At 37.0% G+C, this 13,994-nt stretch overlaps 1 protein-coding gene across 1 annotated transcript in view; it reads right to left on the bottom strand.

The window, feature by feature from the left end:
• DNAH8 (dynein axonemal heavy chain 8) overlaps positions 1-13,994 on the bottom strand; it is a 153,620-nt gene that overhangs the window by 103,979 nt on the left and 35,647 nt on the right. Inside the window, exons 20-25 of the mRNA XM_068148416.1 lie at positions 12,457-12,563; positions 11,223-11,322; positions 8,374-8,569; positions 6,287-6,483; positions 4,254-4,380; positions 846-1,081 (exon numbers count right to left, since the gene is read on the bottom strand). Coding sequence (XP_068004517.1) covers positions 846-1,081; positions 4,254-4,380; positions 6,287-6,483; positions 8,374-8,569; positions 11,223-11,322; positions 12,457-12,563 — 963 coding nt within the window. The remainder of the gene's footprint in view (positions 1-845; positions 1,082-4,253; positions 4,381-6,286; positions 6,484-8,373; positions 8,570-11,222; positions 11,323-12,456; positions 12,564-13,994) is intronic.

Below are 13,994 nucleotides of genomic sequence, written 5' to 3'. Positions count from 1 at the left end.
GCTTGAGGCCAGGCAGATCCTCTCTTGCCTCCCACCAGGGCAGAAAAATGAGACTCACACAAATGGATTGCAGAAGTGATGGAAAATTTAAATGGAAAAGCAGTAAAGTGTTTTACAGAAGCTATGGAAATAGTGACAAAAAGGATCCCAAAGCACACAGAGTCCCTTACAGCATACCCAGAAGCCTCCCAGCATTTTCCGTTCTCCCTACCTGAGGGTACAGCCAAAACCCCCAGGGCTCTTTCTTCCCCCACCTCCACTGTTAGGCTAATCTCAGCTGGCCAGATCTGAGACTGCCCTTCCCCCTTCTCATCCTGGCATTAGGCCTAGCCAGGCCTAAGAGGCCTTGAGATAACTCACCTTCCCTTGCCAGATATGGAGCATCTCCCACGGGAGCAGCGAGGGAAGGAAGAGGAAGTGTGAGACCTTGCTGATAGATTTATAGGGAGCAGGACATTATGGGTATGAAATACACAGCTTCCTGTGTCCACCCACTGAGCTAGACCCTTGGGACACTGGAGGTGCACCCTCTGTGGCAGCAGCAGGAGGCACCCAGCCTAAACTGCCACATCTGCTTATTTCTCCATGTTTTCCCTTAGATTGTATCTGCATTATAATTTGAGAGAGAGTAATTTTTTTTCTGTTCTGCAGTTATACGGCATCTAGCAAGGTATCTAAAACCGCTTCACAATCTATAATAAAGAAAACCATAAAAATATTACTTTCTTTCCCATCTTCACCCTAGTTCTTTCAGGACAGTAAACTCTTCAGATTCCTAGTTTATGTCATTACTCTTACTATATAATATAATTTTAATGAGGATAAAAAGTTAAAAGCCATCTTACTTCAATAGGTCCCAGAGTCATATCCATTTCTATGTTATTTTCACGTATGATAGATAAAGCTTCCATTGCAAATCTGATGTCATCTAAGTCACGCAGAGGTCGGGACAATTTCTTTAAATATTCAGTTATGAATGACATCATGTCTGTCATCTTATTTTTATATTCCTCATTCAAGTAACGACAGAGGAGCATCTTCCAGGTTTTGGCTTCAGTTAGTAAAGCTGTTTTCAGTGGTCCTGATTTAAAAAAAAAATAAATACATGACAAAATTTATTCAATATGCATCTTAATTTTTTTTCTGTAAAACAGCCTCACATCATCACACATGGCTCATTAAGAGCAACTAAGAAAAGCTGACAGGCAATCCAGCTACTATGGTTTAGGTTTCAAAACAATTTCAAGCAAATTTCAATGGCATACCTGGAGAAGGGAAGGCTCAGGGGAGACCTTATTGCTCTCTACATCTACCTGAAGAGAGGTTGTAGCCAGGTGGGAGTTGGTCTCTTCTCCCAGGCAACCAGCACCAGAACACGAGGACACAGTCTCAAGCTGCACCAGGGGAGGTTTAGGCGGGATGTTAGGAAGAAATTTTTCACAGAAAGAGTGATTTGCCATTGGAATGGGCTGCCCAGGGAGGTGGTGGAGTCACCATCACTGGAGGTGTTTAGGAGGAGACTTGATGAGGTGCTTGGTGCCATGGTTTAGTTGATTAGATGGTGTTGGATGGTGGGTTGGACACAATGATTTAAAGGTCTCTTCCAAGTTGGTCTATTCTATTCTATTGTAAATATACTATTGCTGGTTTATTGTATATTACATAATGTATTAGCAATCTTATCTAACGGAACATATAAAGAAGATGGATAAATTAGAAAATGCCTACTTACTAATATAGATTTTCAGTAAATACTTCTGATATATATTAACCAAATGGATAAAGATCAGTGATCTTTCAATGGTTTCTAATTCTTGAGGAAATAGCATCTTGGGATTTCAATACTGGAATATATAATGTTACACAAATAAAAATGCAAGGTGCCACATACTATTGTATGCAGTCAATATATAAACACAAACCAACACTGAAGAAACCAGTACTCTCACTTCTTATCAGAATAAATTAGCATTTTCATAGGCAGCATTTTGCACTCTGGTGAAAGAAACCAAAAGATTCTAACAGCACACAAAACAAATACTTTTTTTTCTGTAACAATGTGGTGAATAGCATTTAAAATCTTATTCCTGAAGGCCAGGGATAATTCAAGAAAAGTTAGAATATCTAAATGGAAACAAATCTATTTCAAAACCGAAAGTGAGTCCAAGAAAAATACCTGCTTCCTCAGATCACAAAAATATTTAATATCCTGTTCTTAAACCTAGAGGACTCTCTCTGATGTAGTGGTCACAGACGAAGGAGTAGTGTGACCATCAACAAAATTCATATTCTTGTGGATACACTGCTGCTTATTACTTTTGGTCACAGAATAAGAGAGGGCAAGATTTTTCCAGAGTGACTTAATTGTCTCCAAAGTGATTTCATTAGTACAAAGTTGCCTTCAGGAACTAGATGAGGATATGCAGTAAACAGTTTTTCATTTTTCCTTATTCTCTGAGATGAAGCTAAGGATAACATGTCACCAAAATCCTGAAATTAATTCCATCAAAGTGTGTGGCTTCAACCTTCTCTGATGTATGATGAAGACAAATTGTACAGAGATGATTTCTCAGTCTAAGCAACCTAATCTCTTAGAAGATGGGAATTGCTCATGAGAAATGTACCACAGTGATATTTAGAAAGGGATGCATTTACTGCTTGTCTCTAGATAGCAACCATGCGTTCATCTGCCACAGAAAGTAAAACCCAAAAGAATAGGGATGCTGGTCCAGAGAAGACATGCTAGCTGTATAATCTGTGAGGTGAGAGGGATAAGTACCACTGAAATCCTTGCTTCTCTATCATACCACAAACTTAATTATTCAACAAGCAGCTGCTTGCAGAGAATACATTTTTCCACACCAGACTGTTCTTCAGAATAACATGACCAATGAGAGATCAACATGACCAATAATACAATCAGTGAGCTGGGCCAGGGCAATCCCAAGCACAAATACAGGCTGGGTGGTGAGCGGATTGAGATGGACCCTGCAGAGAAGAGCTTGGTCGTGTTGATGAATGAAAAATTGAATACAAGCCAGCAATGTGTGCTCACAGTCTGGAAGGAAAATCACATCCTGGGCTGCATCTGAAGAAGTGTGATCAGCAGGTCAAGAGACGTAATTCTTCCTCTCTGCTCCACTCTTGTGAAACCCCACTTAGAGTACTGTGTCCAGCCCTGAGGTGCCCAATATGAGGAGGGACATAGACCTGTTGGAGTGGTTGCAGAGGAGGGCCACAAAAATTATCAGAGTGATGAAGCACCTGCACTGTGAGGACAGACTGAGAGAGTTGGGTTTGTTCAGCCCAGAGGAGGCTCTGGAGAGACCTTGCAGAGGCCTTTCAGAACTTAAAGGGAGCCTACAGGAAGATGGGGAGGGACTCTTTATCAGGGAGTGTAGGAATTGAATGAGAGGCAATAGTTAAAATTTTAAGAGGGTAAATTTATATTTTATATAAGGAAGAAATTCTTCACTGTGTTGTGAGGCACGGGCACAGGTAACCCAGGGAAACTATGGCTGCCCTCTTCCTGGAAGTGTTCAAGGTCAGGTTGGATGAGGCTTTGAGCAACCTGGTCTAGTGGAAAGTGTCCCTTGCCACGGCAGGGTGATTTGAACTAGATTATATTTACCACCCTTTAGAACATAAACCATTCTGAAGGTCATCTGGTCCAATCCCCCTGCAGTGAGCAGGGACATCCTCAATAGACCAGGTTGCCCAGAGCCCTGCCGAGCCTCACCTTGAATATTTCCAGAGGTGGGGCCCCAACCACCTCCCTGGGCAACCTGTTTCAGTGTTCCACCACCCTTATAGTAAAGAACCAGTTCCTAACACGTGTAGTGAGGATTGTCCAGAACCCTGGACTTGCTCTTGCTGAACCTCATGAGGTTCCCCTGAGCCCAATTCTCCAGCTTGTCCTCTGGACACATCACATCAACAGCACCACTCAGCTTGGTATCATCTACAAACTTGTTGATGGTGCACTCAATCCCACTGACTGTAACAATATATATTCATTAACTCTTCAGTAAACCTCTATGACAACCTCACATCCATGTCAGAATTCAATTTCATCACTCCAAATAAGAGAAAGCAAGGAGAATGGAGAGTTCTTTTTCAAGATGGATTTCTTAGAAGGGGCTGATCAGTCAGGAAGGACTCTTGAGTAAGCATTTACATCCAAGAATAAACCAAATAACATGACTTAATATTCATTATCATGCTGTACACACAAACATAAGAAAATATCATACCTGTATGCAATTCAAGTGGACCAAGAATGAAAATAGGTTTGAAATCTTCTATCTCTTTTTCCAACATAGCATAGTGTAGAATTTCTTCTTTAATTTCAGTCAAAGATGGACAGCTAGCCAAAAATTGCTGTAGGTGGTTTAAAATATCAAATGTCCTTCTTTGTATTTTTGGTAAAATAAGTGGCAACAGTTATTCAGAAACTACTCAAAATGTAACCCAGTATTATACCTGTTTTTAACTTTCTGTAGCTTTGCTAGCACAGTAAAATGTACATGATGAGTCATTCAGGTTTATCAGTTTCTCTGTCACTGTTAAGCTTGTTGTGAAATTCAAATCAAATTTAACAAGAAACATTGTCCAAGACATGTTAAATGCTTACTGGCTTTGTAAAAGCAGGTGACACAGTAGAGAGTAAAAAGTATTTAAACATTGCATGGGAAAGTAATAAATGCTGAAAGCTTCCCACTTCTATTCTTTTGACTGAGAAAATCCAGACTGGCCCTGGAAGGGTTATCATAGTGCTAAAAAACCCTGTAGAAACTAGGGCATATATGTATAAAACTCAATTGCATTATGATTGAGGCATTCTCTGCAGAGTATCCTTTTCACAAGTGGTAACTAGAGCAAACTAATATTAAAATTTTAATTAGACTTAGAGTGAATTCTCAGCTCTGAATAGAAAGTGAGTTTTCCTAGCCCATATAAATTGCAAAACTTCATTGTGACACTCAAAAGACACCAGTGGTCCTGTAGCACAAAAAAAAAAAAGTGACATAATATTCATATATTTATGTATATATAATGTAGTTTATTAAATCAATGACTGATTTATTGGTTTTAGGTGGCTGGCCCGGGGTGGGGGGCTACCCCCACCTGCCACAGTGGAGCAATGAAAGCCAGGAATACCATGGTGATGTCCTGCTCACTGAAAAAGGAAAAGGCTGGCTGGGGATTAAATGGGTCATTGGATTTGACATATATTCTACAGCTTGGAAAGGTTCCTGTTCCTGGTTTGGGGTCTTTTTCCTCACTTCTGAGTGGGGGTGTGCTTCATTTCAGGGGTGTGTCTAGTTTGCATTTCATCTGTTTCCCCTGTTGCTATATATGCAGGCATTTATTTTCTTTGTGTTATATGACATCCCTGCAGTAGTAAATGCTTTTAATCTCGTCTTCTTTCAGCTCCTTTTCTTTCTTACCCACCAGAAGGAGATGGATGGGGGCTGTCATCTGAGTTAAAACCAGGACAATGGAAAAGTCAGTAAAGGCAAGGTTAAATAAAGTAGATATAGAAGCCAACCTTTTTTTTACTGAATCTCTAAATTCAGTCTAAATTAAAACTCTGTTGCAGAAGGACAGTATGAAACATTCTGAAGCAGAAACCCTAGAGCCTTCCAATTCCTGGAAACTAACTTTTTCTTCCTGTAGTAGACAGAATTTTTTCTAGCACACTTAAGTCATGAGTTCAGAAAATCAAGAATTTAACAGAGGATTCTTCTGGGAATAGAGAATGCAGAATTTGCCTCCTAAAATAGCTACAGGAAGTGTGGTGAATAAAAAACATGTATTAAATTCAAAGTAAACCTTTTCCACAGAAAAAAGTGCACTATTATCAGTGTTACTGTTGTGAGAATTTCTATGGTTTGTGATATACCTCATATTACACTGGAGTAATCTCTTGTGGCCCAAAATCTAGAGTTCCTCAAACCAAAACAAAACAAATAACAACAGCAACCAGAAATACACCAAACCACCAACCAAAGCAGTGATTAGCAAATTAGGACCAGTTTATCAGTATCCAGAATTTTACAGAAGCAGGAAAAACCAGACACCAACACAAAAATTAGGTAGTATGCTATTACTTCTGCTTAAGACATATACTACTGTTACTATCGAAAGACAAAATAATAGTAGTAATTTTAACCATTAATGTGTTTTCTACATATTTTTCCTTGCTTTTTTCCCAATGTTTTCTGATTTCAAAAGGCAAGAACCAATGAAGCATGATCCTGTATGTGATCATCATTAAACTCACCTGAATTTTGGCATCCCTGTCTCCTGTCCACAGCACATTATACTTCTGAAAGTTCTGCAGAAATTCGGTAGCTAGTTCTCTTACAGAATTCACAGAAGAAGAGAGGAACAAAACTAATTTAGAAACATCATCATGTTCTGCAACACCTGAGTAAAAATTTCTTTGTTTTTTCAGATGCACAACATCTTCAGCTCCTTCTGTGAAACAACATTATAGTAAATTAATGAACCATTAGAAGTCTGGTTAGAATTCTCTTCTAAATATATGCATGCCAAGTTAAGCAATGGTGCCCTTGAGTAGGGCTGAATATTTTTCTCTAAATGTCTTCTGACTGCTTAATATGAAAGCATCAAGTGCTAGTTCAGAGCAGGTTCCATACAGCTAGAGTAAATTCAGTCTAGAGTAAATGGTTTTAAATGGAAAATAAACAGTTGTCTTAATTCACAAATCTCATTTTCTGCAGTGTAATTTAATTGTAACTACAGTATGTCAAGCCCTCAAATACTCTCTATCTTTATATATTTTTACAAAACACACAAAATCAAAGTTTTAAACATTTTATAACATTTATAAAGTGTGAGTTTCTGAAGCTCTAACATGTTTCAAATAAATAACCTCTCGATATTCTACTTAGTGTTTCTTAAAAAGGTGCTAAACTTTTCTAAGTCACATATAAATGAATGTGGAAATAGCTTGTCATGTTTTGGAGCTGCACTTGTCTTACACACTGCTAATATCTGCGTCTTTTTGGTCTTGTCTGAGAGAGATTAGAACTAAATTTAAAAAAAAAAAAAAAAAAAAAAGAACAAAAGAAAGGCCAGTATAGACATTTTCTTAAACCTCTTGCCTCTTAATATGTTGCTGAAGGTAGTTTAGACACTGGTAGCTACTGCTCCAGTTACACTGATGATGTTGAAACAGAAGCCCTGTCTCCTTTAAGAACTACAAGTAAGCTCAACTAGAAAGAAAATAAAATACAACTTATGTTATCTCTCCTTCATCTTTGATGACCTGCTGAGACAACCAGGGTCAATCCAGACACCGATATCCCTGACATCTAATACACCTCTTTGGTCATAACAATGCCTAACAGCATTCTGAAGCAGGTTTAAGAGAACAGGGAAGAAAAATCCACTCTTCCCATCACACATGGTTTAATGGGAGAGGATTGAATGCAACTCCAACTTATGTGCTTGTCTGGATGCTTTTGGGGACCTAGCCACTGGAAACAAAATGTCATATTGATCTATCCTTGCCAGTGTCCAAAAATCAACATATGCCCCCAGGTACTGCTGCAGAGTATTTCAAAATTAATTAAAACTGTTACTTAATGTATTTTGACACTGCAGAGGAAAAGGCTATGGCTGTATGAGTAGGACAGTTTCCTGTTACCCTGATTGAAGCCCATTAAAGATGTTAAAATAATACAAAGCACATCACAAGAAGAGTAAAGCCCCAGCTCTGAACTATCAAAAAGAAAAGCTTTCCCAAATATTAAAGATTTTTTTTAAATCACAATAAAGATACAACGGTGGTTCAATCAAGCAGCTAAGAATCTGAAGTGAAAAATACATTCAGGCTTTTGTGGATGCTTGCAAAGCAGATGGAGAGAGGTTTAGCAATTATATTAAGTACAAAACTATCATACTGGAATGAATACAAATTTATCTGTAGACTGAATATTCACATGAAATCCATTCTAGCAATATACCTGTAATTAAAACCTTTACTGAAATCCAATTATCAAACTAGCTCTTGTTTTATCTTAATATTCCAATGAGAGCTAGTTGACAACCATGGTTTAGGGCTCAAATCCCCAGTAAATAAAAAGATAAATTGACAAGCTAACTTTGCCTCAAACTAAATAGTCAGAATTTAGCAATTTTTCTAAGATTTTGTTGCTTATTTCCCCCCCAGAATTCTAATACTTCCAAAAGCCTGGCAAGCTACTTCTGAAAAATACAGCCACTTAAATCAAAATATATTAAAACAAGAATTTCAACATTACCGGCCACCTTGAAGAAAAATAAGTTTATTTGCAAATGTTATACAAAGTTGAAATAAGTAAAAAAAATCAAATCACTTACTTTCCCCTTTTTTGGCTTTTTTTCTTGGTAATTGAAAGCCTTTTGAAGGTACCTGCTGTATGTGTGATTCTGCTTTTAAACTAGATTTTGGCAAGCGTCTCTGTCCCCACTGAGCAACTCCACGACTTACTTCCAATATTAACTGAGTCATGCGATTGATGGCTTGCTGTATATCATGTAAACTGGGAACCATTATCTATATATAAAACAGTTGAAATATTGTCAAAATAAATGCAACTGTCTTTTTCTAAGACCTCAGTTTTACTCTACTAATAATGATTTGCAGAACTTGTCCCAGAAGAGAAGCTGTAAAATGAAATTTTAACACTTTATCTGTATCAGCATGACCTCTGAAGAAATGAAACATACTGTACTGACCTACTCTCTATTTGTACATTCATACTGTGGGTAAAATGACAAGCAAGTGTATAGGTAGATGTATTGAGTTTTTCACAATTATTTTTTAAATTCCTACAATATTTTAAACTGCATTTTTATAATGATTTTTTGGGTACTGTGCAGGAATACATTAGAAGACCCCTTTCCCTCGTTCTAGAATCATGAAGCATTAAAACTGCAGAGCAAGATCCTCCTTGCTGTTGTTCCTAACCACTAGATCCCAAATTATGTGAGAGTATTGTGGGATGGTCACAGAAATACACACATATAGCTCATTTAAAGATTTGTAGCTATGTAACCTCTTATCTAGACATATAGACATAGTGCTTATCTAGACATATGTTCACATTGTGGGTCATTTCAGGCAAAGAAAATCACCTGCATCAAAGTGTCAAAGCACCTATTTCAATAAATACTGCAAGTTTCTTTTCTCCCAGAGTAGCATTTACCTCAAAAACTTTTGCAAGAGCATAGTGTTTAATGAATTAATGGAACTCCATGTATTATCCTTGCAGATTTCAATTTGCGTGTTTGTAAAGGATTTTGCACCACGATTCTGAGAACAATTTGATACCCAAGTCAGATGAGGAAAAGAACTTTTATTCAGCTACCAGAATACATGATAAAAGGCCCTGGAAAGAAAATGAGCAATCTTGGTCTGAATCAAGAACAGCTAGCAAACAGAACAGAGCCAAAACACAGGTTCTGGTCTGCAGTCATTCACACTGTACAAAAGCTAGTATGGTCCCTTAGCCTAGGTTTAGGTGATGCAAAAAAACATCGTAAAAAAACCCAACAAAACCAACAAAACAAAAACGACACACACAACAAAACAACCAAGCAACCACACAACAGGCACAGTTTGGCACATAAAAAAATGAGAGGGGATGTTTCTAACACACAATTTTCAACTTGTGTGCAAACTCCTGGATTCAGGAATAAAAGCATTTACCAGTATGAATACACATCATTTCACATTAGATCACTTTGAGGTCAAAGAACAGCCCCTAGCCTGTTTTATTTAGTAGTAAATAAACAACCATAAAGTCCCAAATCCAAAACCTTCTGAACTGCATTGCCAGTAGCAATCCAATTGTAAATTTGTCCTGTCCTTGTTTGACAATAATTCTATGTAGGGTAAAGTGGAGTAAGGCACATAACAGTTTCTCTAAAACAGTGAGCAGGAGGAAAAGCCTACTTGAGAGTGATCCATGAAAGAATAAAAAAACCCAGCATTTCTTGTTAAACTTCATAAGAAAAATCACTTGTGATACACTCAACCCTCAAATATATTCCTTAGAACATCATCTTATAGCTTTCGTCTGCAAGTCATCATTATGAAAAAATCTACAGAAGTGGCATATAAACTACTTAAAAGTAACTCTGACGTTTTATGTATCAGTTTCACAGACTAAGTGGTTGCATGCATAAAAGCAAGGACCTTGCAAAATCCCATTAACATTATCAAAGTGGTATTTTACCCATCATTACTTCATTACTTCCCAAGATCAGCCAAGCATTACAGAAGACTGGAAATAAAGATAGATGTTCTTGCCTTTGAAGGGGGTGGATTTTGGACCTTCATTTTTATACTAATATCAACAACATAAAAATTCTACACTTTGACAGACCTTATATCTCATGTATACACACACACAGTGTGAATACACAAGGGAATCATAGAATTGCTTCAGTTTCAAAAGACATCCAAAATCAAGTCCAACTTTCAACCTAAGACCACCATGGCTGTGCCAATAAGAACACTGGTTCAAGGTCAAAGGATTATCACCTTAGATCAGTACCTTTCTTTCATTTAGTGAATATAAAAACTTGCAATCTTTATAAAACAATTGAATAACATGACGTTGCCTTCTCTTATATAAAATAAAATACATAATACTGACAGTTATCTTACTCTAAAAGGGAAAACAAACACATTACTTCAAAATCTATCTGCCTTTTTGTTCTCTGCACAGAGAGAGCTGTAGCTCTTTTTATGATTTTTGAAACTTTTCATTTTTTCCAGTGTTCCCTCTTCTGGCCATCCAACTAAAGCCAAACTGAACAAAGATAATGTTAATTATTTTTACTCAACAAAGGATTTAAATCACATCACAAACAAAACAGTTACAATAAAAAAACAAGCATGAAACATCTATACCATCAATGTAAATGCTACACAAGAAGTAAAAATGCCATCATTCTGCAAAGAAACTGGCAGATTGCACCATAAATGCTGAAACACAGAAGTACAATAAAAGGCCAGGTTCTGCAACCATGATTATGACAGAAACCAGGAGCACTGGGACTGTGAACACCTTTCATCAGTGCTCTCAGTGTGCTGAAAGGCCTGAGCAATTATTCTCCTTTGGAATGAATGCTCTTAAAAATCTGCTATTGGGCAAAGGTAACAGTGTATTTTTGCCTTGCCTGTAAGTCACATAACTTACCACATTGGGAACATCAAGGTGTACTTCTACTTTTAGAAAAGCAGCACCCTCTTCAGATTTGCTTGGATGAATAGAAAGCTGCTTTCTCCCAAATGTAGTTCTGATGAAAATAATATTTAATATTCATAAATACTTCACAATGAAACCCCTGAAAGTATCACTGTGGTTTAGATATTCAACAGAAAATTAAGAAAATAAAGTTTCAAAGATAAACAAGTGCAAAAAGATAAATACATGACAGAATCCACTCAGAACTAAGGCTAAAACCAGTGCAAAGTAATTTCTACATGCTATGATATGACGTGGTGACCAAATGATGGAGGATTTAGCAATATGATACCATATATATATAGGACATATATATATATATAAAGGATGCACACAAATATATTCTCACTGAATTCAGTAAGATCAGGATTTCAATACATTTTCTATGAAAGATGTCTCAAAAAGTAACTCAAGCTTGAACACACATTGATGACAAAATACCACCAACTTCACCTGCTTAAGATAAATCCTCTTACTAGAATTCTAAGTAGGGTTTTCAATTCACAATATATTATATTTACAATATACTAGATTTAAGCAATTCTGTCTCTGAAGCGTTTGTTGAAGCAGAAAAGAATCTCTAGAAATTGTTTGACAGTAGGAGAATGATAAAATCCTATGGATCTTGACATTATCATATAGAATTAATAAAGAGTACTTGGATGAGCTTTAACCCATGGGAAACAACTGTAGTGCATAGCCACACTTGCAAAAATAATCAGAAATGGGATGAACATATGGGGACACTGCCATGTATGACCTAGAACGGTCATTTAAGTTCCAGTCATTTGTGTTGAGCAATAAATTGTACTAACGGCATCTGGAAAGCAGCCCAAGGGAAAGACAGGGGATTGAAAACAAAAAGGTGCAGGTGGAGGGGGAACGATAATAGAAATAAACTTTGTTTTCAGCATAAATTAAATGAAACCATGTAGACTAAAAGTAGCACCATAAAGAATTACAGCATAAAAGAAAAGCTCATGCCCAAAGCGTTACTGCAACAAAAAGTGAATGCTCTTCAGATTTTGCTTTATCTAAAATGGCTAAGACATCTGGAATTGTAAAGACTAATGATACATGCACATATATCATTACATATGTGAATACATGTCTGTCATACTATAGTAACACAGAAACAATGTTGTTCTGGCAATACTATTGAAGGAATCTTTCATTTGCAACTTACTTTGAAACAAATATTCTTTTTTTAAGACTATCCAAAGACAGCTGGGTGGCTTTTTGCAGGCTCTCTAGCAGCTGGTGACTAAAATAGGCAACTAACTCTTTACATTTCTGAAATAAATAAAATGTACATTATTTAATACTGTATGCAGGTGAGAACCTGAAGATTATTTCAAAAGCTTTATATCAAACATATTAGCTATTATCTGAAGGAATTTATGCGGCAAGCTACAGGAGAGACATAAGGGGAGAAGTTGGGAGAAAAATTGCTTTTAAGTAAATAAGTAGAAGCTGCATGATGAAGATATAGTATCTGAGGAAACTCAATTGGTATTATTCAGAGACAGAAAATGAGAGATCCATCTAAAGCCTTATACTCCTTGAGAATATCTCTCTATATTAAAAAAAAAAAACAAACACAAAACCAACCAATCAAACAAAAATATGAAACAAACCATAAGCACCATGAATAACCCAAGAATATTGGTGCATATGTACTCTTTTCAAACACAAGACAAATACAGTAATTTTTGACTGCACTGGATTAAGAACACCACAAAAATACAACAACATGTAGTGATTACTAGCACAAAACAACAGAATTCAACCTTGCAACATTATGTGACCATTTGAGGCTGTCCCCTTAAGAAAGGGAATATGGTGGTCGGATATTTGTAAACGAAAAGACGGATCTAAACTAATTTCATTGGTAGATTGGGAGGAAGCACCTTCTGAACTGGGAGTGCAGCAGAGTTTCCTGGGAATTCCTGCACTTTTCTAGTCAGTCTGTCTTCCCTCCTTCAGTGGCAGCAGCTCGTTGTTTCTGGGCTTTCGGCCAAGGCTTGACCTTGAAACTGATAAGCTGTGAGGCCTGTATTAACCGCTTTCCAATTAACACATAACTGCTTCTAACTTTTTTCTCTTTTCTCTCTTTTCTAACCCTCTCTGGGGAAAGGGGGAGAGAAGGGGGAGCAGAGGTGGGGAACCCCCTCAGCAGAGGGAGTGAACTCTCATTTCTGTGCTGCTTTGTTGTATATTTTTGTATATATTGTAAATATTGTAAATTCTGTAAATTCCCCTGCATATCCTGTATTGCTTTGTAAATATCCAGCACCCATTGCTTTGCTAATTCAGCTGTGAGGTTTTTTTTAAATTTCTCTTAAAATTTTCTTTCCCTCTACTCACTGTAGGGGGGAAGGGCCTGGCCTTTCTGACCCTACGACACATTATCACATTTGTGCCTGCAAATTTATGATTCCTTTCCTCTACTTCCCTTCCCTGCTGAACATGGAAAAATTGTATTCTTCAGGAGAAAAGTACAGAAGTGACTTTTCTTGGTAAAGATGGGAGAGGAGAATAGAAAGGATGCATGTTTCTGCCTACTCAAGAAGGAAAGTCTGCACTGAAGCTTAGGCATAATATTCTCTCCAAACTTTTACACTTAACACTTACATACTGAAATTTTATATATGTATTTTACAGATAGATTTATTATATATATATAAAAAAACCCTATAAAATATATATATGTATAATATATAT

The sequence above is a fragment of the Melanerpes formicivorus genome, unplaced genomic scaffold, assembly GCF_026170545.1.
Source record: "Melanerpes formicivorus ecotype bairdi unplaced genomic scaffold, bMelFor1.0.p_v2 SCAF_2, whole genome shotgun sequence".
In the NCBI taxonomy this organism is placed as follows: Eukaryota; Metazoa; Chordata; class Aves; order Piciformes; family Picidae; genus Melanerpes; species Melanerpes formicivorus.
Note: the sequence above shows the minus strand (reverse complement) of the source record. Positions and strands in the feature narration are given on the sequence as shown.